The sequence below is a fragment of the Drosophila bipectinata genome, chromosome XL (assembly GCF_030179905.1).
Source record: "Drosophila bipectinata strain 14024-0381.07 chromosome XL, DbipHiC1v2, whole genome shotgun sequence".
Classification (NCBI taxonomy): domain Eukaryota; kingdom Metazoa; phylum Arthropoda; class Insecta; order Diptera; family Drosophilidae; genus Drosophila; species Drosophila bipectinata.
In genome coordinates, this window is record NC_091734.1 from 6,041,129 (window position 1) to 6,066,072 (window position 24,944).

At 38.6% G+C, this 24,944-nt stretch overlaps 4 protein-coding genes across 5 annotated transcripts; 2 read left to right on the plus strand and 2 right to left on the minus strand.

Annotated features, from left to right (window-relative positions):
• The first annotated feature begins 1,474 nt into the window (after window positions 1–1,474).
• LOC108124798 (uncharacterized) lies at window positions 1,475–2,119 on the plus strand. Its single transcript, XM_070277293.1, has one exon. The coding sequence runs from the start codon at window positions 1,475–1,477 to the stop codon at window positions 2,117–2,119; it is 645 nt and encodes a 214-aa protein (XP_070133394.1).
• Window positions 2,120–6,901: 4,782 nt separating this feature from the next.
• On the plus strand, window positions 6,902–18,889 carry LOC108124843 (D-beta-hydroxybutyrate dehydrogenase, mitochondrial). 2 transcript variants are annotated; one of them, XM_070277795.1, is made up of 4 exons: window positions 6,902–7,057; window positions 7,215–7,270; window positions 17,506–18,287; window positions 18,363–18,889. In XM_070277795.1, the coding sequence occupies exons 3-4, from the start codon at window positions 17,516–17,518 to the stop codon at window positions 18,587–18,589; spliced, it is 999 nt and encodes a 332-aa protein (XP_070133896.1). In that variant the 5' UTR covers window positions 6,902–7,057; window positions 7,215–7,270; window positions 17,506–17,515; the 3' UTR covers window positions 18,590–18,889. The 2 variants fall into 2 exon arrangements, with proteins under 2 accessions (XP_070133896.1, XP_017096204.2); XM_017240715.3 differs by having other exon boundaries at window positions 6,902–7,044.
• Window positions 18,890–18,942: 53 nt separating this feature from the next.
• On the minus strand, window positions 18,943–21,670 carry cin (Molybdenum cofactor synthesis protein cinnamon). Its single transcript, XM_017240714.3, has 8 exons — window positions 21,512–21,670; window positions 20,674–21,449; window positions 20,438–20,616; window positions 20,100–20,369; window positions 19,880–20,038; window positions 19,649–19,811; window positions 19,293–19,391; window positions 18,943–19,230 (listed from the first exon to the last, which is right to left on the minus strand). Exons 1-8 carry the CDS (start codon window positions 21,540–21,542, stop codon window positions 19,087–19,089), a joined length of 1,821 nt encoding a protein of 606 aa, XP_017096203.2. The 5' UTR covers window positions 21,543–21,670; the 3' UTR covers window positions 18,943–19,086.
• A 1,498-nt stretch (window positions 21,671–23,168) lies between these two features.
• On the minus strand, window positions 23,169–23,915 carry LOC108124808 (cytochrome c oxidase assembly factor 6 homolog). The gene is made up of 2 exons (XM_017240656.3): window positions 23,783–23,915; window positions 23,169–23,721 (listed from the first exon to the last, which is right to left on the minus strand). Exon 2 carries the CDS (start codon window positions 23,602–23,604, stop codon window positions 23,308–23,310), a length of 297 nt encoding a protein of 98 aa, XP_017096145.2. The 5' UTR covers window positions 23,605–23,721; window positions 23,783–23,915; the 3' UTR covers window positions 23,169–23,307.
• Between the last annotated feature and the right edge of the window lie 1,029 nt (window positions 23,916–24,944).

Sequence of the window (24,944 nt, forward strand, 5' to 3'; positions counted from 1 at the left end):
ATCCTAGAAGCCCCACATCCCTAATCCCCAAGAGATCTTCGTACAAACCAATGAATACTCCACTGACTGCCCTCCGGATACATAAAAATGATGCAGTATTTCCGATTAGAATCTCCAAAAGGAATACTCACCTCCTAACCAAAAAACAATCGAATACTCTTCTTTAACTTTCTCGTGTCTTTGCTTTTGCTCTATCCTATTTTCTTCCAGTGTAATTCACTAGAAGAATTAATTTTTTGTTCATTTTCTTGTTAATTTAAATAAAAACAAATTTTTTTCTTGCAAATCAAAATAATTATGAGTTTTATTTTAACTAGTTACTAGTTATTAGATTCTGGTGACTAGTTACTGGTTACTAGTCACTGGTTGCTAGTTACTCGTTACTAGTAAGAAAATCCCCCAAGCAAATAGGAAAACCCTCTAAAATTACCCTAAATTTTCTATAATGGAAGGAAAATCTAAAAAAAATCCACAAAACATCCGCTTTTCCATTTGGGACTTCCTTCAGGCAACAATTTTATTTCAAGGGGAATTTTCTCGGTTATTTTTGAACAAAATAAAGTTATGCGAATCGTTCCCACATACTAAATAATCAATCCACCAAATCGAATGCATTTTCTCCTCTTTTTAAACGAATTTTCTATACTCTTATCTCGACTCTCTGACATTTACATATTTAATTACAGGTTTTCTAGTTTCACTTTTTATAAAGATTTATCTAATGCCAGATTTTTATTTCTGTTTAAAATCTAGTTCTGATTATATCTCCTCTTATTTTGATTTATTTTATAACTTTTATTTGAAAATAGTACAACAGTATAGTGTCCAGTAGTATTCCCGCCCATCGGGCAGATGAGTAACAGGGATTTTCCAGTAAATGTCATGCATATAATTGCTGATGCTCTAACTAAGGGTATGAGGGTGCTGTGAATACCCGGAAGTACATGGCCTATGATTTATGTTTTTAAGCACTATTTGGTAATTAAAATTAAATATATTACGAGCAAAATATTTAAATTTTTAGCTACTGTTCTGGGGTTAACCACAAAACCATATTAGATACTATAAACCACAAAAGCAATTACTTGCTTGGCTTAAGGGGCGTATGAGGGATATTATTCTATATGAGTTCTTATCGTATAGATTAAAGTTATAGATTAGAGCATCTTGTAACCCTATGGACCTCATTTAGTGACCCATTGAGTAATTAATGTTTAATATTCGTCGACTACGTTATTTTTGTATAAGTAACTCCCCCGATCGCCTGAGAGAATCCGATTCCGATTCCACATCGATGACGACATTTGCTCATCCGCCACAAACAATGGAGCTCTTATAAAACGAAATGCACTTCACCAGCCGATGATTAGTTGGACCCCAGCTCTGGAACTAGTTAGAACGAATCTATAAAACACAAAAAAGGAGGATTACATTAAACCCGAACCGGAACTAAAAAGTTTTAAAAGTTTTCACCATGAAACACTGGCCTTTGTATGCCTTGAGCCTCCTGGTCCTGGCCAGTTGTGTGGATAGAGCCACGCCCTCCCTGTTGGCCCTCAAGAAGAAGCTTCTGTTCGGCGGAGGCGGCGGCGGCGGTTGGGGAGGAGGCGGTGGCGGCGGATTCGGCTGGGGTGGCGGCGGAGGAGGCGGTTACCAGGGCGGTGGAGGCGGCTATCACGGCGGCGGCGGCGGTTACAACGGCGGAGGAGGATATCATGGCGGCGGTGGAGGTGGAAACTATGGCGGTGGTGGAGGAGGATATCATGGCGGCGGTGGTGGCGGAAAAACCATTGACATCTACGTCGTGAAACCTGTCTACAGCAGCGGAGGAGGTGGTGGCCACAGATGGGGCGGCGGTGGAGGAGGCGGCTATGGAGGCGGCGGAGGCGGTGGCTACCATGGCGGCGGCGGAGGAGGATACCCCGGTGGTGGTGGAGGTGGCTACCATGGTGGTGGTGGTGGCGGAGGACCCCAGTGGGGCGGCGGCGGCGGAGGAGGAGGCGGTGCCGGATCCTGGGCCAGTAGTAGTGCCAATAGCTGGGCAGGAGCCGGAGGTGTTGGAGGAGGCAGTGGTGCCTATGCCAAGGCCTCAGCCAATGCCTATGCAGGATCTTGGTAGCCACATCCAAAGGATTTCCTTAATTTTTTTAAAGAATTTTTTTTTTTAACTGCAAATTAAGTGAATAAAGTGTGGAATGCATTAAAAAATGTGAAAAAATTTAAATAAATAAACAACAAGCTGTGACTAAAGTATAAAAGTGTTAAATGTGTCTGTTTTTAAAATATTCCAGTAGGAATATTTATTTTTTAAATTGTAAACAAAATACTTTTCCCACAACTCCTCTTCCTTAAACCATCCAGAGCTGCTGGTTTTTCGCAAAAATTAATAATGACCATGCCCACATATTTGCTAAAGAAAACCAGTTAGGGGGGCTCTCTACCCCGTCTCCCTCTAACCATTGGGGGTATTGGCTGGTAAAAAATGTAAACAAGTTAAAAAAAAGGTAAAAACAACAAGCGAACGTGTTCCAAAATGCCAAAACCACTTTTGCAATGGGTGAAAGATATTTACAAGCAATTTTATGCTTTCCTCCGAGCTCTCCCCCGATCCCCGATATTCCCGATCGAGCACTTTCTTTGAAATGCTTCGATTCCAGCCTCATTTGCAGTAGGAATTATGGTTAAGGAAGTGATTTAAGATTTGCATCCGAATTGTAAAGATATAGCCACATGAACTCCGCCTGAGAATCGGATAAAAATTTCCCAAGATATGGACATCAGGATTTCAAAGAGATACTGAGTTTTGAAAAAAAAAAATAATATATTTTGTTCTCAGGTTTTGATGCAAATTGACGGAGAATCGATCTAGAAATCGTTTAAGGTACTCCGCTTGAGAATCGGATAAGAATTGCCAGAGATATATCCATCGACAGGGGTCACATATGGAAAATCAGGATTTCGTAGGGATACCCCTAGAAAAATTTGAAAAAAAATCAAAAAAATATTTTGTTCTCAGGTTTTGATGCAAATTGACGGAGAATAGATCTAGAAATCGTTCAAGGTGCTCCGCTTGAGAATCGGATAAGAATTGCCAGAGATATATCCATCGACAGGGGTCACATATGGAAAATCAGGATTTCGTAGGGATACCCCTAGAAAAATTTGAAAAAAATCAAAAAAATATTTTGTTCTCAGGTTTTGATGCAAATTGACGGAGAATAGATCTAGAAATCGTTCAAGGTGCTCCGCTTGAGAATCGGATAAGAATTGCCAGAGATATATCCATCGACAGGGGTCACATATGGAAAATCAGGATTTCGTAGGGATACCCCTAGAAAAATTTGAAAAAAATCAAAAAAATATTTTGTTCTCAGGTTTTGATGCAAATTGACGGAGAATAGATCTAGAAATCGTTCAAGGTGCTCCGCTTGAGAATCGGATAAGAATTGCCAGAGATATATCCATCGACAGGGGTCACATATGGAAAATCAGGATTTCGTAGGGATACCCCTAGAAAAATTTGAAAAAAATCTAAAAAATATTTTGTTCTCAGGTTTTGATGCAAATTGACGGAGAATCGATCTAGAAATCGTTTAAGGTACTCCGCTTGAGAATCGGATAAGAATTGCCAGAGATATAGCCATCGACAGGGGTCATATATGGAAAATCAGGATTTCGCAGGGATACCCCTGGAAAAATTTGAAAAAAATCTAAAAAATATTTTGTTCTCAGGTTTTGATGCAAATTGACGGAGAATTGATCTAGAAATCGTTTAAGGTACTCCGCTTGAGAATCGGATAAGAATTGCCAGAGATATAGCCATCGACAGGGGTCACATATGGAAAATCAGGACTTCGCAGGGATACCCCTGGAAAAATTTGAAAAAAATCTAAAAAATATTTCGTTCTCAGGTTTTGATGCAAATCGACGGGGAATTGATCTAGAAATCGTTTAAGGTACTCCGCTTGAGAATCGGATAAGAATTGCCAGAGATATAGCCATCGACAGGGGTCACATATGGAAAATCAGGATTTCGCAGGGATACCCCTGGAAAAATTTGAAAAAAATCTAAAAAATATTTTGTTCTCAGGTTTTGAAGCAAATTGACGGAGAATCGATCTAGAAATCGATTAAGGTACTCCGCTTGAGAATCGGATAAGAATTGCCAGAGATATAGCCATCGACAGGGGTCACATATGGAAAATCAGGATTTCGCAGGGATACCCCTGGAAAAATTTGAAAAAAATCTAAAAAATATTTTGTTCTCAGGTTTTGATGCAAATTGACGGAGAATTGATCTAGAAATCGTTTAAGGTACTCCGCTTGAGAATCGGATAAGAATTGCCAGAGATATAGCCATCGACAGGGGTCACATATGGAAAATCAGGATTTCGCAGGGATACCCCTGGAAAAATTTGAAAAAAATCTAAAAAATATTTTGTTCTCAGGTTTTGATGCAAATTGACGGAGAATTGATCTAGAAATCGTTTAAGGTACTCCGCTTGAGAATCGGATAAGAATTGCCAGAGATATAGCCATCGACAGGGGTCACATATGGAAAATCAGGATTTCGCAGGGATACCCCTGGAAAAATTTGAAAAAAATCTAAAAAATATTTTGTTCTCAGGTTTTGATGCAAATTGACGGAGAATTGATCTAGAAATCGTTTAAGGTACTCCGCTTGAGAATCGGATAAGAATTGCCAGAGATATAGCCATCGACAGGGGTCACATATGGAAAATCAGGATTTCGCAGGGATACCCCTGGAAAAATTTGAAAAAAATCTTAAAAATATTTTTTCTCAGGTTTTGATGCAAATTGACGGAGAATCGATCTAGAAATCGATTAAGGTACTCCGCTTGAGAATCGGATAAGAATTTCCAGAGATAAAGCCTTCGATAGGGGTCGAATATGGAAATTCAGGATTTCGCAGGGATACCCCTGGAAAAATTTGAAAAAATTCCAAAAAATATTTTGTTCTCAGGTTTTGATGCAAATTGATGGGGAATTTAACTAGAAATCGTTTAAGGTACTCCGCTTGGGAATAAGATGGATATTTCTCAAGATTTATGGTAGTCTTGGCAGGGATCGTTTCTTTTGAGAACATTCCGATTTGTCGTCGTTGCCCTTCAGTGGGCTTGATGGAAAGGTTATTGATCGATTCGCCTCGAGATTCTTGACAACTTCTCTGGTCTACGCGCTCTCTGCCGCAGCCTTTCTACGCCCGTGTCTCCGCTTTTCCCCGAATCCCCCAAAGAGATGCCTGAGCAGCTGCAGATGAGCCAGATTCCGCATCCGAGCAGCCTCTACTGGAAAAACTCGTTTCTTGTTTTTCCTCGAGCAGTGACTTGGCCGAAATGGTAGCTCCTGTGCCAGAGATCTCTTCCCTCTCTTTTCCACTCCAAAAATTGAAGGGAACAGTGGGATGGAGGGGGGTACAGGGGAAGTCTATTGGTTTTTAAAAACACAAAAAGAAATCAGAGCTAGTATTTTTGTCAAAATTTCAAAAATTTATTTGGCTTGGATATTTTTTTAGAAAAGTAACAATTTCTGAAAGGTTTTTTTGAATTTCTAGTTATAGGAAAATATTTTTTCTTGTGCATTTTTCTCACTTGAATTTAGCTGAAGCTTTTCCTTAAAGCGTCAACAGGTTTTTGGTCAACTTGGCCAATTCCAATTGGAACCAACAAAGAGTCGCCCGCCCCTCCCCTCGACTCTCCTGCCTTGCAGAAAGTTTTTCTCGACTTGCAGGTTTTTCATAAAAGATATTCCTTATATATACATAGTATATGATGGAGTATATACGTATATAGTAAATGGGATCTTGTCACCTCTTTAAAAAAACGTGGTCGCTGGCATTTCCATTCTACTATCATCATCATTCCCATTTCCATTCCCGTTTTCCCAATTTTCTGCATTCCATTGGCAAATAGCACTTGGGTTCTGAGTATTGGCCATAAGCTGAATTGGCTTACAGGAGTCGCATGACCAGTTAGAGCCACAATTAGAGCGGACTTGTGGCAAAATTGGGACAAACGGAAAATGGGAAATTGGCAGAGAAAGGTGCCATTATCGATGCTGCAACGGGAGTGGCAAGAACTGGCATTTGGAAAATGACAGAAAATTGTTTTTTGGAATTTTTTGATAATTATTTTAAAGAGTTTTCTTTTAGTAATTGGAGCTTAAAAAAGAATTTTAATTAATTTGGGTTTTAAGAAGGAAATCTATAAGCATAGTTTATTGGTTTATGATATTATTTAACATAGTACTAGTTTATTGTATTTAATATACTATTCTTAGGTTCTTTTATAGCCTAATATAATCTTTAATTTTTAAAATACATATATTAAATATTATCCCACATAAATCCCATTTTTCTTAGAGCTTTAGATATATTTAAAGATTTAAAGATATATATTTTAAAGTCTAGGTCCTTTCTAAAAACTAGATACTTTTCAAAAACCTGAAACACAATCTTAGTGATAATTTTAAGCTTAATGTTCTACCTTTCCCAGCCTTCCCCTGTGACCTTGTTAATATCCCAGGTTGAGGACCTTTCATAAAACCCTCTCGAAACCCTGTAGGACCAGCCAGCCATTCAGGTCAAAACTGTAAAGCCGAAAACCAGTTTCAACTGCCGGAGCTGTGGATCCTCCAGTTGGCGGCGCACTTTTGACATTTTGTCGCCTGCCGAACCGATCGACTTGAAGGCATCGTATTGTATCTACCAGATATACACCCCAGTGGGGGGCCTGAATGGGTTTGAGAGGGGAGGTGGGTGGCGGTCGGAGAGGTGGTAGGTGATCGCACGCACGATCTTCGGCTCGACTTCGGGCCGGCCAGACGTGCGATCTGTGAAGCGAGCCACGAACCGAAAATCAAGCCTCAGTCTTCGGTTCGAGCTCAGGCTACAAAGACGTCGCTGGTCGGAGAGAAGAAAAGAATTGTAGAAATCGGAAAACGAGTAGCAAGAGAGAGAGAGCTATAGCGGACCTCTCTGTCTCAGATACAATCCTGAAACTGGCTGGGCTTTTTGGCCAAACTGTGCGTGAAATTGGTAAACCAAAACCGAAACCAAAAATCGAAAACCGAAACTTAAACAGAAATCGAAATCTATAACCAAAAAAATTAACGTCGCGTGTTTGGAATAAATATTTCTATTTTTTTTTAACATTTTTTTATGGTTTATATAACATAGTTTTTTATATTTTTAGCCAGCAACCAGAAACTAACAATAAATTTGAATTTAAAATTGGAACTTAAATAAAAGGTGAGCCACTATCTTTAGTTACTATCTAAACTATACTAATACGATAGTTAAGCGAGTAAGTTATGGTCCCTGAGACTAGTTTTTGAAAACCAAACGGGTCTAAAAGCTTAACTCAATGTCAGAGTTTGGCTTTCAAAAAGGTAGAAAAAATAGAAAAAAATAAATAAAAGGTCTTGAAGCTATCGATTGGTAAGACCAACCACCACCCACCCAGGCCACCTACCTACCTCCCACCCCTTCTAGTTGGTATTTGCTAATTAGCATTCTTGGCTTTAATCACAGATCTGTGATCTGTGAGATCTTTAAGAGATCTTGCCGCTCGTGCCGAATCGCTTGAAAGACATCAATCTCCATTTAAAAAAAAAAAAACAGAAGAAACAACCGTCAAGAGACAATAAAACTTGAGATATAATTATGCGAAAACAAGCATGATCTGAACATTCTTTAAATGAATGGAACTTTAAGGCAGATTGTGTGGCTTGAATGGAATGCAAAGTGACATATTTTCTTATTCAGGCACAAAGACAAGGTCAAAACGGGATACTGTTCTAATTTAAATATTTGTATTCCTCTGACAATATCCTTTGTCTTTAATAATTTATGTTTGAGAATTCCAGGCATGATTTTAGGTCATTGTTCTTAAACCTAAGGGATTCCTGGATATACTTTTGTATTCTCGTCTCATCTGCAATTTAGACATCAAAGAGCTCTTCATGCCAAGAGTCTTTTGACTTCATTTGACTTTATTTTACTTAACTGGGGTTTACGTGACTTTGGGGTTGTGGAAAGAAAGGTAATACCCTTTCAAAGGTATGGTAGATATGGTAGAAAACTTTAAGAATTATTAAGAGAAGTAAAGACTCTGCTATCTCTCCCCCAGCTTCCCTAGGGCATCTGGCATTCGTTCTTCAAATACCTTCTCTTAACAGCCCGTATTTCACTTTACTTTGTGGTTCTTTAATTTTTTTTTTACGACTCAACGTTCAAGTGAATGGCATTAGAAGGGGCCAAGAGAGTGAGAGCCAAGAACGAAGGGGCATGGGCATGGGCTTGGGCTTGGGCTACCTAACACACCTGGAGATACTCATGTGTAACCTGAAGATGCTTTGTGGTCCGGACTCCAGAGTATCTTGTATCTTGTATCTCTATTTATTTTCCACTTGTTTCTTTTTTGCCTTTTGGCCTTTTTTTTTTGCCAGTCGGGTGTGGTTGTTTCTTCAGAAAATGTATCTCAATTTGGACATGAACATGATCTTGTTGTAGATCATTTGATGTTTACATCCTAGAGAAAGTTGTCGCTTTTTTGTGAGGTTCAAATAACCCTGATCCTTCAATCGAACCTGCAAACCCGCCAAAAGGCAAACACAAAAGTGAAATTGCTGCAAAAACAAAAAAAAAGTAAAGACTGCATTTAAAAGAAAAGTAAAAAAAAAAAATAGGCAACAATTTGCACATAACGACAAACAACTAAACAACAAACGACTTTGGACGGCCGAGGACGGACCAACTCTTGGCCATAATAATTGGCGGAAAGAGCAACAACAACAACAATAGCAAGTAGGACGCTTGAGTGGCTGGCAAAAGCCCGGAATCGATTCGAGCCCCGAACTCTCCTCCTACCCCTGGATCGGTAACCAATCCAATCATAAGAAATATTTACAATCCAAAACCGAAAATTAAGCCAAAAATTAGCTGCAATAAAAGTTTTACTCTTTTATTTTGAAAGGAGTATAAAAAATTTAAAGGGTTTTATATTTTTTAAAGAAAAAATAATATTAAAGATTAAGGACAGCAATAGTACCGGATATCATATAGTATTTATAAAATTATATGATTATTTCTAAGCTATAAGATACCCAGTACTTATCCCTTCTTCTTAAATATTTTTTCTTAATATAGAATAAAGCTATAAATATAATTCTTGTATAACCCCACCCTAGAGTATCTCCCACTTCGGTTTAAAACCGCCTTCTTGGCCAACTCGTTTCGTTAATCGAATCGAAATGAAAACCGAAATTGGCCTCCATGTGGCTTGGAGAGGGGAACCTGGCAAAGCCAAATGAGAAATACCAAAACCACACTCACACATTTCAAAAAAAAAAAAAATAAACAATTAAGAGTGTATGGAAAAAAAAATAGAGAGAAATATGATTAAAATTCCTGGGGCATACGCAGATCACCCCATACCAAAAATACCAAAGCCCCGGCCGAAGCCAAGAAAGGAAAGCGCCAGAAAACGAAACAATTATTTCAAATATTTTATTTTTATTAAATGGATTTCCTTTGGCAATTATATTGAAAGTGCTGGGAGGTATATCAGGTATATATAGATAGACCTATGGCAGGTGTTAATGTTTGATAAACGCCATAAAAATTATTATATTTCTATTGTTTATGACAGACAATGGTCGGGGGTGAGGCAGGTACTATTATTTTGATCAAAGTTCGTTAGATGATTCTGAGGCAATTGATATTCCATTATTATAATGGTTTATAATAGATTTTAATGTGTAAAAAAAATAATTATGAGCTATGGAGGCTATAAGCTAATTAAAATTCAAGAGATGATTTGAGGGGTTCTCTTAACTTTTAATTTTTTGTTCGCAAGACTCTAAATTAATTTTGAAATATTACTTTAGTTTGAAAACTTAATTTCCCTTGGTTCCAAGTGATTGATTTTCTTTTCTTATCTTAATTCCACTGAACCTTTTTTTATGGTTTTTCTGTTCTACTTGTGATGCGTGACATTCGTGACTTTCTTGACATTTTTTCGAACAAAAGCAGAGTGGTATCCCCCCCGCACTAATCCCACCTGTTACACCTGGACACTAACCATTGCAACGGAGGCAATCTAAATTATTGCAAAAAAAAAAATAAGGCTTAAAAAAATGGCTTAAAAAAAAAAACAATCAAGTTGGCTGGAAAAAGAAGAAGCAGACGTTGGCCGTTGAAGAAGAAGAAACAGTTGCTTTTGTGGCAGAAATAGCTTTGAAAGTGGCACAAAGTAATTTTAATGCTGAATGGAGCGTAAAGTTGTTCAACTGCAATTGCAATGGATTTTTTTTTTCCATTTTTTTTGGCTAACAAAAGCTACAGAAATCCAAAAAAAAAAAAATTAAAACCAAGTGCAATTATATTTGACACACACGATTGCTGCACTTGCTTACAAAATCTTTTGTTTCTCTGTTTGTTTTTTTTTTTTGTTTTTTAATTCAGAATGGAATTAATTTACATAATTAAATAAAAAAAGCGAATCAATGACCATCTCCAAATTGATCGTAAAATGTTTAACTTTATTAATACCCAACAAGTCTCTGGGGGGACAAGATTTGCATGAGAAAGCCAAAGTAGCAGAGGGAATCAGTGATGATGATGAGGTAATAGGCCGAAAGAAATGCTTAAATTAAGCCCCTAAGCTCGCTGACAAATTTTGAAGAGTCCCCCCTCCTGGGATTGGTCAACATAATGCCATCGGTTGCGGATCAAATACCTTTAACGAATCGAATCTGTACAGAGATTACAGGTGTATTTTTGATTCCCCCCTCTTGTCATTTCATGGTGGGGGAGTTGCAGCACCGTGGGACCCCAGATTCAAATTGGAATCGTTGGGGGAATTACCTCATCAACTGCATCTGCGAGGCTCCCCAGACCACCCCTTGGTTATGAAGCTGAAATGCATTCAAAAATGCTACTGCGAGTTCAAATATCATTGTGTTTTTGTGGGTTTTTTTAAAGTCATTTGTCTCATATGGTTTTTAGTGTCTTTTGGGTCTTGATATGTTTTTTAATCTCTAGGAAACTATCTCTAATGGATAGAGATCTATTAATGTTTTTAATAAATTTATTACTATTATAATTCATGTATTTAATGGTAGAATATATTATATACCTTTAAAACCTCTAAAAAAAGAAACACTATTCCCATCTTTGCTAATTTTTTATATGTCAATTTAAAATCTTAACTTTTAAAAGGTATTTACTAAAAATCTAAAGTCTATAAAAAATTACCTGACAACCGTTTTTTATAAGCCATTTTTTTAAAGCCATTTAAGCGGTTTATTATGTTATGAGAGAAGAAAAAACAGGTTTCATTGGAATTTGGTAACAAAAATCAAATGGCCTAAATACCTCTACACAATTCTTGGCAGTGAATCTTCTTAGAGGTTTTAATTTTGGTGATAAAATTAATTAACAAAAATTGTTAAAATTAATTGGAAAAATTAAGTAAAAAATACAAGTTTTTAAGCTTTATTTTAAAGAATATGCTCCTTATAGAAATAGTTTAAAAATAGCTTTTACAATAGGTTTTAAAAATAAAAGAATAATAGTCTTTTAAGTATTTTCCACAAATTCTAAATCTTAAATCTCTAACTTATTCAAAAGGCCAATTCTTTCTAAAGTTGTAGAATTCTCAAGAGATTTATGAATAATTCTTGTTTATTTCCAAAAACCGCACCCACTTGACAATTTGTGGGTCGCCAGACACTAAAATGCTGTCATCTCGTCTCAAGAATTTATGTGTTTACTTCTAATAGCACCACGAACCAACCAACCAACCACCCACCCACCGTCCTCCCAAGACCCCAGAGCCCCCAGAGCCATCTCTATCGGCGCAAAACGCCCGCGCTTAGCTCACCACTTCAGAGGCGATGATCTAATCTCGAGATGAGCAAAAAAAAAGGGGGGAGACGACAAAAAAAGCCCCAATTTGCAATTTACTTTACATTTGAACTTGAAAATTACAGAGCTTAGAGGTGGTGGGGGTGGGTGGAAAAGAGGGGGAGTCACTAGGTGGGTGGAAAATGGCGACTTCCAATTGGAAGACAATGCCGCAGACTCCACGAAATGGCAGGCAAAGCGGAAAACGGAAAAGAAGAAGCCAGAAGAGGGGGGCTGTAGAGGGGGGTGAAGAGCGAAAAGTGGAGAAGATTTTTGTGGTTTAACGCTTCAGTTTTTGTTTTTTTTTTTTTAAGGGGGGGAGGTGATCCAAACAAGACAAGTTCATTGCACTTTTGGGAGAGAAAAATCGCTGACTGTTTATTGCTGTTATTTGTTGTCATTGTCTTCGTTTTGGGACTGTTTTTTGTTGTTTTTTTTTTTTGCAGAAAACAAGAAAATAAAGAAACAAGTCTTCAATTTGTTGTCCCCCACCTTGAAATATTGCAATTCAATGACTTGAGAAATTGTTGGAAAATGAAAGTAGTAATTTTTATAGTTAAAAAAAAAAACCTTAAGAGATCTATCAGTAAAAGCCAAAACAAACCAAAAAATAACTAATTGGTATTATTAAAATTCGAACCACCTACACACAAAATCCACAAAAAAATAAAAACCAACCCAAAGACACACCAAAAAACAAAGCAAAGCCACGAAAACAAATAAAAAAGAAGAAATATTTTTGCATATTTTCACCTTTAAAATACAAAAACGCTTGGCAGGCTAAGCCATCTTTTCTGGTATTTAGGCCAACACAAAAAAAAACATACAAAAATAAAAAGAGGCTCTGGCCAAATTAGCACTTAAAGTCCAGCAAATGTAGAAATCTCGATCGCACCTGAACATGAAATGCAAACCGTAAAAAAAAAAAAACGAAAACTCAAAACAATTTCCAATTGGAACACTAAGGTGTGGCTAAGAGAGGGGGGGGGGGGGGTCTACATATAGCTAAAGGTGCCAATTAATTGGGTCTTGCACTCAGGTTTCGATTCGTTTCGTTTTGGTTTCGTTTGGGCCATGTTTTTAATGAATTTTTTTTTTTTGGTTTCTCTCTCCTGTTTTCACGTTTTTGTTTTAATGCGTTGAATCGATTCTTCAATTATGGCAATTAGCCAACAATTTCGCTTTGCATGTGCCACTAGCCACTCGCCACTCGGCACTCGCCCCTCGTCACTCTGCCACTCGCCCCTTGGTCGCTCCACCACTCGCCACTCTGCACTTTTCAAAGAAAAACGCAGCAAAAAGGCCAAAACCCCAATCAGTTTCGGTTTCAGCCATATCTTGGCTTGGCTACATATATACCCACCTCCGCCCCCCTTTTACATTCAAGTCAATTAACATTTATCGCTTGGCTGACTCGCTGAACTTTTTCAACTAATTTTCGCCATTTAAGGGGCCATTGATCTATGGATGATATCTACATATATATAAAAATAAAGATATATTCAAGTTTCTGGGTAGCGATTGATGAAATCCTTAACTTATATAATCGCACACACCTCCGTTAGAAAAAGTATGTTTACACTAAGAGAGATAGAGACCCAGAAAATGACTCAATTTATTCACCAATTTAATCGTTACCCCTTCGTGAGTCAGTTCGGATCATTAATCAAAACAAAAAAAGAGCCAAGAGTGTGTTAAACAAAAATAAACTGCATTCATAATAAGTTGGCTTACGAACGAAAATGAAGCCACCGGACAGGTTGGAGCTCAGCCTGCCCCACGCTGCGTATACGTAATGTGCTCGATCTCTAGCTGTATGGGTGCCTTGTATCCGTACCTGCACTGCATGGATATCGATCTCACGCCATTGGGATGCCAGGCCAGGCTAGGCCAGTCCCCAAGCCAACTTGCCTGACATATTTGGGTTGAATGTTAACAGAAAAAAAAAAAATAAGCGAGGAAAACAAAAGCCAAGCTTAAGAGCCAACAAACAACACATACTCGAAACTCAAAACTTAAAACTCAAAAAAGCTCATGAATGCCTGACCACAGCAAAATCGGCAAATGTCGCAATTAACATATATCTTATATGTGTATGTGTGTGTGCAAGTACAGAGGCATGGGCATGCCTATGAATAGTTAGAGGGGGTCGTATAGACAACAGGCTCTGAGGTCAGAGAAAAACAATTGAATTCTAGAAATGAATACGAGACTGTTGTTAGTCACTTAAGTTAGGCCAAAGTAGCTATGATTAACATAAATATAAAATGTGATGACTTCCTAGAATGTATATAGGTTATTAGGTAAGTTAGGGGACAACCTCTCTTGAGCGGACACCTTAAAAGCCTTATAGACTATATATAGAAGGGTGGAATAATTTTTTAAAAAATATTTAGAAGCTATTTGAAGCTCTTTTAACTTAAGAAACAAGTAATTCTTTAAAATGTTTAAAACTAAGGCTAACAAAAGCATATCCTCTCTTAAGCGGACAATTTAAAATCGTATCCTCTCTTAAGCGGACAGTGAAAAAGACTCCTGAAGTATACAAATTATAGAAATAATTTTACAAAAATATTTAGAAATTATATTTGGATGCTCTTAAAAAAATTTAATCAAGTAATTTTATAAAATACCTAAGCCCTAACACACCCTCTCTTGAGCGGACAACTTAAAATCACATCCTCTCTTAAGCGGACAGTTAAAAAGACTCCTGAATTATACAAAAGACTGAAGAATAATTTTATAACAAATATTTAAAAGCTATATTGAAGCTCTTAAAACTAAATAATGAAGTATTTCTATAAAATATCTAAACCCCAAAAAACACCCTCTCTTAAGCGGACACACATAAACATATCCACACATAACCCAAGCTATCCTCGACCTAACAAAGATTTGTTTTATGTGACATTTCAATTAGCAGAGTGTCAAGACCTGACATCAGCATAAAAACAGTTCAACAATTGTTGAATCACAGAAACATACGTACAAGCCTCCAACACTCACTCAGAAACAATGGAAAGATAAACACCGAAAGATATATGTGATACATGGCCAGATATATGGATATACATATATATATGTATCTCTGGTGCAGTCAGTCACCTGCTGCTAATCACCAATGCCACGCATTCCAACCGATTAAATGCCAACCATTCCAGTACGGGATCCATAGAAATCGATCAGCCCCCAACCCAGACGGTGGACAGTTAATGATACAAGAGTGGTATAGTGTGGTTCAGTGGCTGGATGACTGACTGAATTGATTGGCATGATTGAATGATTGAATGATTGAATGTTTAAAGGCCTGCAGTGCCATTGCAAGTGCCTAGCTGGCTGGCAATTTGGGTCGAGAGAGAGACTAGAGAGACTCTAGCTTGATTACCATTAGAACTGTCCAAGAGTTGACATAACCATGGCCACCATGCCATAGACTCACCATAAGCGAATGTTGCGCAAGACGGTACCGTTGATGTTGTTGGCATTCTGGTGGCTGATGCAACCTGTTGGCCAAAAAGATCTTGGCCAATTCCAAGCCATGTTCATTATCGATCGAAAAGTATCTAAAAAAAATAAATGCTGATTAACATTTATAAATTTTAAAATATTAAAAAAAATATAAATATACACTAACATACCAAATACCATATAAAACTCTTCACTTACACATCCATTTCTTGAGGAGATCGGCAAATAATTTCTCTCCAGTTTGGATTTCCATTTGTACTCCATAATGTTTTGTTTGGTTCCGGCGTTTGTTTGTCTAATTACGCAACAAGGCAACAGCAGCGGATGCAGTGCCGCTGCATTTTGTGGTTTGACCAAAAAGCGATTCCAATTCCGATTCCCCATACCCCATGAGGCACCTATGTTTGTATGGCTCTATAAGGCGGGCGGCGGGCAAGCCCCGTTTCCGCATGTCAACAAACTTCTCCGGCTGTGCACACATCAGTGAAATTTTTACGAAAAAGGAAAGAGGTTGGGGGATCCACCGGAACCTCAAAAGTGTCCGCTCGAGTAACTGCACCCACCTGGAATTGCACTGAAAGAAACTGAAATTAGTTTTTAAACGAAATATGTAGGGAAAGAGGCTCTTAAATATATTTTAAAACAACTTAGGACCTTAAATATGATAGTTTTCTTTATAAAGTTATAGTTTTTATCTTAAAAATATTTTTAAATATTTTCTAAACATTTTATTAAAGCCAAAGCATTGCAATTTATGAGGTTTTATCTTTGCCAAACTTCTCTTAAGAAAAATCTTTCTAACTCTTAAATTTCTTATAAAAATTAACAAATTTTTTATTTTTATAATCTTAATATATTATATAGCTATAAACTTTATAAAAATTCTTTTTGAAAAGTGCATAAAAAAGAGCAAATATTGGGCAACAACCAAAGAAGCTATGGCATAGATCATGGACTTGCTCCAACTGCAGTGTCCAACTTTTACTTTGGTTCATCCTATCCAGATACTAAAGAAGAGCTGCCGGTGAAGTCAGAGGAGGAGTTGGGGGGATTCCCCCTCTTCTGGTAACGCGTGCAGTGAAAATCCGAGAAGCACGTAGACATAATTTATTGCCAAATGCATGGAAGACTCGCGCTGGACACGCCTCGGTGGCCACGTTCGTGTGTCGTGTCCATGCCAGTGGATAGATATATATGTATGGATATAGATATATGCCTCCACTCTTACCCACTACCCACTTATAATATATATATACCCAGAAACCCCTTTCCCTTTGCCCAAGTGCTTGGAACATTTCGATTTCTTTCTATTTGAGGGCTATCTGAGGAGGGAGTTGAAATTGTAAACAAAAAAAAGAAAAACAAAAAAAAACTAGCTTAAAAATGTGCAATAATTAAAGCATATTAAATGCAGAAACAACAAATATATCAAATGGAAAGATAGAAAAATATTGCAAGGCAAGCGTAAAGTTGTTACCCGATGCGTCGGCAGTCTTAACGAGGCTTAATTAAAGTGAAAATGCCAAAAGATCGACATGGATATGGGTATATGGATATGGATAGAGTCATGGATATATATCTATTTCTGTAGAGTTGCGAAAAGTGCAATGTATATGGTTACTCAACCTGGATGGGGGTTTTGGATGGGTTAGGATCATAAAAGATCATCTTAAGGGGATGAGTTAGGATCATAAAAGGGAGATATAGGATATAAATTAAATATAAATTAGGGCTTTTATAAGTTTTATAAGTTAGGGACTTTCTCTTGGTATTAAACTATATTTAATATTAAAAATCTCTTCAAGTGTTAATCAAAAATAAATTATATTAAAGCGTTAGGTATATAGTTCACAAAGATCACATGATCTACAAGCTACAAGGTTGTCCCCAAAAGGTGTTAATTAAATAAGGAACTAATATAATACAAGCCATTATAATAATACATGTTTGTTGGAAGAAAATTGAAGAAAATTCTTAATACAAACAAGCTTAAATTATTAAGTAAACTAAGTAGAGAAAATTAACACAGGAATTATGATTAATAATTATATAAAAAACTTTAAATATTTGTTTCAAATTTACCAATTTTCTTGATAAATCCCTTCCAGCAATGTCATAATGGAGCCAATGACCATGCTGGTATTGGCCTTCCAGCTGCTGGCCCTCTTCTCGATCGCCGGCGCGCTGCTCATCTATCTGATCTGCAAGGTGCGGGAGGACAGTGCAGCGGCCAGTGCCGAAGCGCAACCGAGTCGCGTGGTCCTGGTAACGAGTGCCGACACCGCCCTGGGCCTCCAGCTGTGCACCCATTTGGCGAACAAGGGATGTCGGGTGTTTGCTGGAATGAAGGAGGCGCATGACTCGCTGCCGGCCAAGTTGCTCTGCGGCTGGATGAAGATCCGGGAGTATAGCGAAGAGCCCATTGCCGGAACCATTATTCCGATGCGTCTGGATGTTACGCGAGAGGATGTGCTGCGCGAGGCCACCGTGGCCATGGGCGCCCACTTGAATGCCGACGAGCGGGGCATCGCCGCCGTCATCAACACCAGCGGCAGTGTGTTCCGCGGCAAGGTCGAGTCCCAGGATGTGCAGCAGTGGGAGCATATGCTAAAGACCAATATCCTGGGAACGCTGCGTGTGGCCAAGGCATTTGTGGGCTTCCTGCGTCCCACCCGCGGACGCCTCCTGTACTTGGGCGGCGGTGGTGGAGGTAGTGGCGGTGCCCGCGCCGGTGGCGATGGGTTGGTGGCCTTTAACGCCTCTCGTGTCGCTGTGGACAAGTGCGCCGAGGAGCTGCGCAAGGAGCTGCAGCCATATGGTGTCAGTGTGGTGGCCCTGGATACTTGCGGCATGACCGCCGAGTCCCTCTACAAAGCTCCAGTGGCCCAGAGTGAGTTAGGAACCTGGAGAAGTCACATTTAAGATCATCTTTGCTTATTATTTTCAATTTCCAAACCCCTTCCAGCCATGTCCGCTACGGCCGGAGCTCCCACGCAGTACACCGCCGATGTCCTGAGTCCCGGCGCCCTGCAGGTGATCGAGCGAGCCCTGTGGGACTTTACGCCGCAGCAACGTTATCCGCTGATGGGTAACAACAAGTACCAATTCACGTTGCCATGCCGCTCCTCGCTGCGTCTCCAGCGTCCGGCAGCCTCGCCGGCCGGCGGAGCCTCTGCCACGCAGTCGGTTTGAAATATCCCTGAATTAATACCTGAACTATTCTCTGGAGTCTACCTGTATATACGCACCTAATACTGAACCCTTGTCCCGCTCCAGTTTCCAGTTCCAGTTCCAGCTCCTGTTCCCGATCCTGCTCCACCTCGTACCCACTGGCCTGCGTTTTAAAAAAAATCACCCGCTAACACTGCTATTTTTTGTTTTGATGATATTCCTTCCAATTGGAAGGCTCTTTTTTATATATATATAATATTATTTTATACTCGTTTTTTTGTACACGCTGCTAAAGGTGTAATTGAGGTACATCATACGTAATGTTACGACAAAAGAATATAAAAACAAAAAATAAAAAAAAAAACAAATAAATCTTTGTGCTAATCAAAAAAAAAACGATATATTATTCTCTATGGGTGGATTGTGATATATATGTATGATATGTGTTGTACAACATATTAGATCAGGTAAAGTTCTTAATGTCTATATTTCGAATGTTAATCATTCACGTCTTAGAACTACTCATATTTCGAAATAAAGTCATAACGCAAGACAGAGGCAGCATACATTTCCCCGGCACGGGCCTTGGTACGTGTCTCAGTGGCTCCCGGCAGATTAATCAGCACATCGGCACCCACAATGCTCTGCAAGCGGCTGCTGATCTGTTATATTAGATTAATTCTGGTTAGTTTTGTTACCAAAAATTAAAGAAAAAAGAGTTTACCTGATCACCATTGACGGTAGCGCATAGAACACCCTGCTTGGAGATCACCGAGGCGCGCACATACTCCGGACGAGCATCCAGCTCAAGATCATGGAGTAACTGCAAGAGAATTTATATCAGAAGAGGTGGAAGTGTAAACTATTTCTTATCGGTAGAAACATTGCTGGTAAACATGCTGGACTGATAACAAAATGCCACTCGAAAGCAAAAGTATCTTTTTACGTCACAGCCCGATGACCTACAACAATTTTTTTAGGTTCTCGAAGCCCCTCCTGATTGAATAGTGGATGTGGCGCTAATCAATCACTGTTGAATGCCAAGCAATTTCGCAATATGATTCAATATGCTATACACACCTCGACTTTGATTTTTGGTAGACAGCACTTGGTGAACTCCCAGCCACCGGCCCAGCGGATGGCGGGCAAAGCAAACAAATGGAATGTCACAAAGGTCGAGACAGGATTGCCCGGAAGACCAAAGAAGTACTTGCCATTGCGGCTGGCAAAGGTCAAGGGTTTCCTAAAAAAAATCAACAAAAATATTTAAAATCCGATAATAAACCAAAAAATGTAAAGAAAGTAACCAACCCTGGTTTCATATTAACTCGTCCGCAGTGAATCTCAAAATTAAGAGTCTCCAAAACGGGCTTAACAAAATCCTTGTCGCCCATGGAGACACCTCCGCTGCAAATCACAAAGTCCATAACATTGAAGAGATTGGACAGAGTCTCTTTGGTTTCCTGAAAGCTACAATAAAAGATGGTATTAACTTCAAAAATAAAGAAAGATTTCAAATAAAGAACCATACTTATCATTCAGCACAGCTGTTTTCATGCACTCGAAACCAAAGTATTGGAGAAGCTCCTCCAACATAGTGGTATTCGAATCATAGATCTTGCCCATCACTGGCGTCTCGTTTGGAGCAAGCAGCTCACTGCCCGTAGAGACTATAGCGATCTTGGGCTTGCGAATAGCAGTAGGATTACCCACAGAAGCTAATAGAGACTTGACGACCACCGGTGATGGATCGGCAGCCGGAAAGATTAAGCTATTGGTACTGAGATCATGTCCAATGGGACTGCATTAAAAAAAAAAAGGAAAACAAGTTTAATATACAAACTAAAAATAGTATGTGACTTTACGCACCGAACATCCAAGCCGGCAGTCGGCTCTACCTTAATATAGACCAGTTTTTCGTTTCCAAACTGATCCCTTTCCAGCAGCTGGGTATCCTCCACCTGCACCACACAATCAGCGTCCATCGGCAATGGAGCCCCAGTATTTATCTTGAAGCATTCATCCTCTGCTATCGGTCTTACATTCGGCTATAAAAACAGAACTAGCTTGAAAATTTTGTTTGGAAAATTCTAGGAAAAACTTACAGCGTCACCGGCGGCAATACAGCCGAGAACACGCTTGGTTCCCGAGAAGCCGGTCGACTTCATGGCGTAGCCATCTTTAATGGATGCCCGGAACGGCGGAATATTCACGGGAGAGGTCATATCCCACAGTAGCTTCTTGAGATTTACGAATCGATTGATGTTCTTAAAGATCAGCCCGAGAACATCTTCCACGGGGAGCATGGGGAAGGGGGAATTACGATCGGCATCGGTGCCGTTGCCGGTCTGATGGGGACAAACGTGTCCCCTGGCTGAGGGCTGGGATACTGGGCCGACGTTCTGTATTTCGTCATGACAGCGCTTTACCAGCTCCAAGTCGTTGGTAATCAAATGGATGGCGTGGGGCAGCAAGTCACGCACAATCTCAAAGCACTCAGTTACGGCCTTCTCGCTTCCCGGCAAGTTAATGATCAACGAGTTGCTGGCAATGCCGCAAATTCCACGCGAAAGGGCTGCAAGCTTGGTCTTCTTCACCGACTCTTGGGCAATGAGAGCGGCCAAATGGGGACATTCCCGGTCAATCACGGGCTTAGTAGCCTCGGGAGTGATATCCCTCGGCCCGAAGCCAGTTCCACCCGTAGTTAATATCACATTGAAATTACAGCCGATCCAGCGGCACAGAATCTCCTCGATATCCAGCTGCTCGTCGGGAGCAATGCTGTAGGTCACCTTCACATTGGTGAAGGAATCACGAATCAAATCAATGAGCTTGGGGCCACTACGATCGTTAGAGGGATCCTGGTGGCAAGTGTCGCTAACTGGGTTTATAAACAATTATAGACCACATGTGACAGTAATTGGGGAGGGGCTGTTAACTTACTAGTTAGTACTCCAAATTGAACGGCTTCCATTGCGTCATTTGCTATTCAAGCTTTTTCACTAAACGATCAACAATCAAATTAACAAAAAGTTAAATATTAAGCTGAGCACGCGGCGCGCACCGGTCCGCGTCGTTCAAAGAAATGCGTTCTAGAACGATAACTACGCCGATAACACCGCCGCCAGAAGCAGCCAACTTAGCTTTTTAGTAATGTTTGTAAAAAAATATTCTGCAAAAATTAAAAAAAATGGTTTATTCCTCTTAATATGGTTTAGCTAATATTTAGAAAATTGTTATTAATTTTTTTCTGAAGTTTGTAGTACTATTATTGTAGTATTTAGCTTTAACTTTATTTTCATTTAGAACAATTCTAGCCGCGGGCACTCTAGAACATGGTGTGTACACACTGTTCTTTCCTGTAAAAAATCCTGCGAAAATTAAAAAAATGGTTCTTTGCTTCTATTATGGTTTAGATAATATTAAGAAAATTGGAATTCATTTATTTATAAAGTTTTTAGTACTATTGTTGTAGTATTTATCTTAAACTTAATTTTCATTTAGAACAATTCTAGCCGCGGGCATTCTAGAACATGGTGTGTACACACTGTTCTTTGCCTGTTTAGGCTTTAACCCTTTCATTTTCATTAACCCTTATTGAGTTAATTTTTTTTTCATTAAATTAATTAATTTAAAAAAAAATTATTTAAAAATTATAAATTATCATAAGCAAAAAATTAAAAATCATAAACAATCATTATTTTTAATTTTTATTCATTTTTGCTCAAAAATGTATTACTTGAGATTCATGATTTCGCGATATTTATTAAGTTTTCTATATATTTGATATCATATCTTCTTAGGCCATTTGTATAGGTATCATTTAGTACCATGATTTTTTCACTTTTCTTTCAAACTATTAAAAATTGGAAAAACCTAAATATGACCATATTTTATATCGAAAAATACTTGATCCTAAAGCTTCAGTCTTTGTATTGGTTTAATTAATAGGGAATTCGGCATGAATTCGCTTGAGGATTATATATTTGGACAATTTCCATGTTAAAAACAAACCTATTTGAAAGATGTACATAGCTTTTTGAAAAAAATTATATTTGAAGCTCAATGATACGCAAGTTATTTTATTTTAAAAGTGTATAAATTAGTTGTTAGTGCCAAAATATACGTTCAGTTTTTGGAAATTTATTTCTTATTGCAAACTTTGTCTCTTTTATATGTTTTATTTTCAAGATATACTTTGTTTACCTTATAGAATTTTTCAAAATAAAAATAATAAATAACTTTTGTAGAATTAGTTAGTGAAGTTAATGCCAATATTTTAGTTTATTTTTTGTAAGTTTAATTCTTTTTGCAACCTTAAGCCTCTTATATATGGATTATATTTTTTCAAGAAACCAAAGGATTTTTGGCGGGATAGGTTTTTCAAAATTAAAATAATAAACTTATATCCATCAATCTTAAAATAAATTAATAATAAATCAACGTTTATATTTATTAAAACGAATGCATTTTATTTATAATCATATCATATAGATTTAGAATATTAACATGATAAACGACCAACTCAAATCGACCCTCTAAGGGTTAACTTGAATGTAAATCTGAGGAATCCCGCAAAATTCTCAATAAATCTTCGTGGTTTACCATATGAATGTAGTCATATTAGCTAAATGGCTTATTTATTAACACTAAACTACAACAATACAAAAAAAAACAGGGCGCAACAACGGCTCAGCTCTTCGGGCGACCAGCCACCGGCCTCCTAGCTCTACCCGGGATCACTTGGTCTTCGCCTGGGGCTGTGGTTTGTCCCCGGACGCCGTACGCTCCACCAGGGGATCGTAGCCCGAGGCCATCTTCTCCTTGAACTGCTCGTAGGTACGCTTGCGGTCGAAGTGCTTCACCCACTGTCCAGGACAGGATTGCTCGAACTGCTTGCGGAGATTTTGGCAGGCGGATGGCACTTTCTCGCCACTGGTGGAGCTGTGCTTGGGGGCGTGCTCGTCCAGGCACTTCCAGTACTCATCCCGGTTGCTCCAGCACTTGGCACGCTCCGCTTTGTCGGGGAAACTCATTTCGTTGCGGTGGAACTATAACTTTTGGTTACAGGTTGGCGTCTTTTCTGTCTTTCTTCTGGGTCTGTTTCGGATGAACTCCCAGCTGAGGGTTGTAAATGCTAGCCTTCAATCCACCTGAAAACAATAAAGCTGCCTTTTAGCTTTTAAAGTGACTAAATTACTAAAGAAAACCAACCTCAAAATTACAAAACAAAAATATCTCCGGCTAGTGGTGGGACGCAGATGATAGCATCTGTCATAGTTATCGTTTAGAGATTATAACCAAGTAACCGATAGGTATGGCGCGAAATTTAAAATTCAACGTAGTCGAATCTAATTTAACTATGATAATGGTGACTCTGTATATACCCTAAAAAAATCCTTATGAATTTTGAACAAAAAGGAGATCGAAAATTTTATATCCAGGTTTTGATGCAGAATTCTGTAGAATCGACCCACAAATCGTTTAAGGTACTCCGTTTAGGAATCGGATGGGTATCGGCCAAGATATTGTCTTCCAAAGTTCCATATTTTGGTATTTCGTGATTTTTCCCATTTTCGAAGGGGTCCATCAGAAAATTTTGAAAAAATCGGATCGAAAATTTTGTTTTCGGGTTTTGATGCAGAATTACGTAGAATCGATCCACAAATCGATTAAGGTACTCCGTTTAGGAATCGGATGGATATTGGCCAAGATATAGCCTTCCCAAGGGCCATATTTTGGTATTTCGTGATTTTTCCCATTTTCGAAGGGGTCTATCAGAAAAATGTGAAAAAATCGGATCGAAAATTTTATTTTCAGGTTTTGATGCAGAATTACGGAGAATCAATCCACAAATCGATTAAGGTACTCCGTTTAGGAATCGGATGGGTATCGGCCAAGATATAGTCTTCCAAAGTTCCATATTTTCGTTCTTCGTGATTTTCCCCATTTTCGAAGGGTGTCCATCAGAAAATTTTGAAAAAATCGGTTCGAAAATTTTATTTTCATGTTTTGATGCAGAATTACGGAGAATCAATCCACAAATCGATTAAGGTACTCCGTTTAGGAATCGGATGGGTATCGGCCAAGATATAGTCTTCCCAAGGGCCATATTTTGGTATTTCGTGATTTTTCCCATTTTCGAAGGGGTCCATCAGAAAATTTTGAAAAAATCGGATCGAAAATTTTGTTTTCGGGTTTTGATGCAGAATTACGTAGAATCGATCCACAAATCGATTAAGGTACTCCGTTTAGGAATCGGATGGATATTGGCCAAGATATAGCCTTCCCAAGGGCCATATTTTGGTATTTCGTGATTTTTCCCATTTTCGAAGGGGTCCATCAGAAAAATGTGAAAAAATCGGATCGAAAATTT

What these genes read in the sequence shown, in the direction of transcription:
- LOC108124798 (XM_070277293.1), top strand. Translation starts at nt 1,475, where the DNA reads ATGAAACACTGGCCTTTGTATGCCTTGAGCCTCCTGGTCCTGGCCAGT.
- LOC108124808 (XM_017240656.3), bottom strand. Translation starts at nt 23,604, where the DNA reads ATGAGTTTCCCCGACAAAGCGGAGCGTGCCAAGTGCTGGAGCAACCGG.
- cin (XM_017240714.3), bottom strand. Translation starts at nt 21,542, where the DNA reads ATGGAAGCCGTTCAATTTGGAGTACTAACTA. An exon ending in TCAATTTGGAGTACTAACTA is followed by an intron (nt 21,450 to 21,511) that starts GTAAGTTAACAG and finishes TTATAAACCCAG; the next exon opens with TTAGCGACACTTGCCACCAG. An exon ending in ACTGCCGGCTTGGATGTTCG is followed by an intron (nt 20,370 to 20,437) that starts GTGCGTAAAGTC and finishes TTTTTAATGCAG; the next exon opens with TCCCATTGGACATGATCTCA.
- LOC108124843 (XM_070277795.1), top strand. Translation starts at nt 17,516, where the DNA reads ATGGAGCCAATGACCATGCTGGTATTGGCCTTCCAGCTGCTGGCCCTC. An exon ending in CAAAGCTCCAGTGGCCCAGA is followed by an intron (nt 18,288 to 18,362) that starts GTGAGTTAGGAA and finishes AACCCCTTCCAG; the next exon opens with CCATGTCCGCTACGGCCGGA.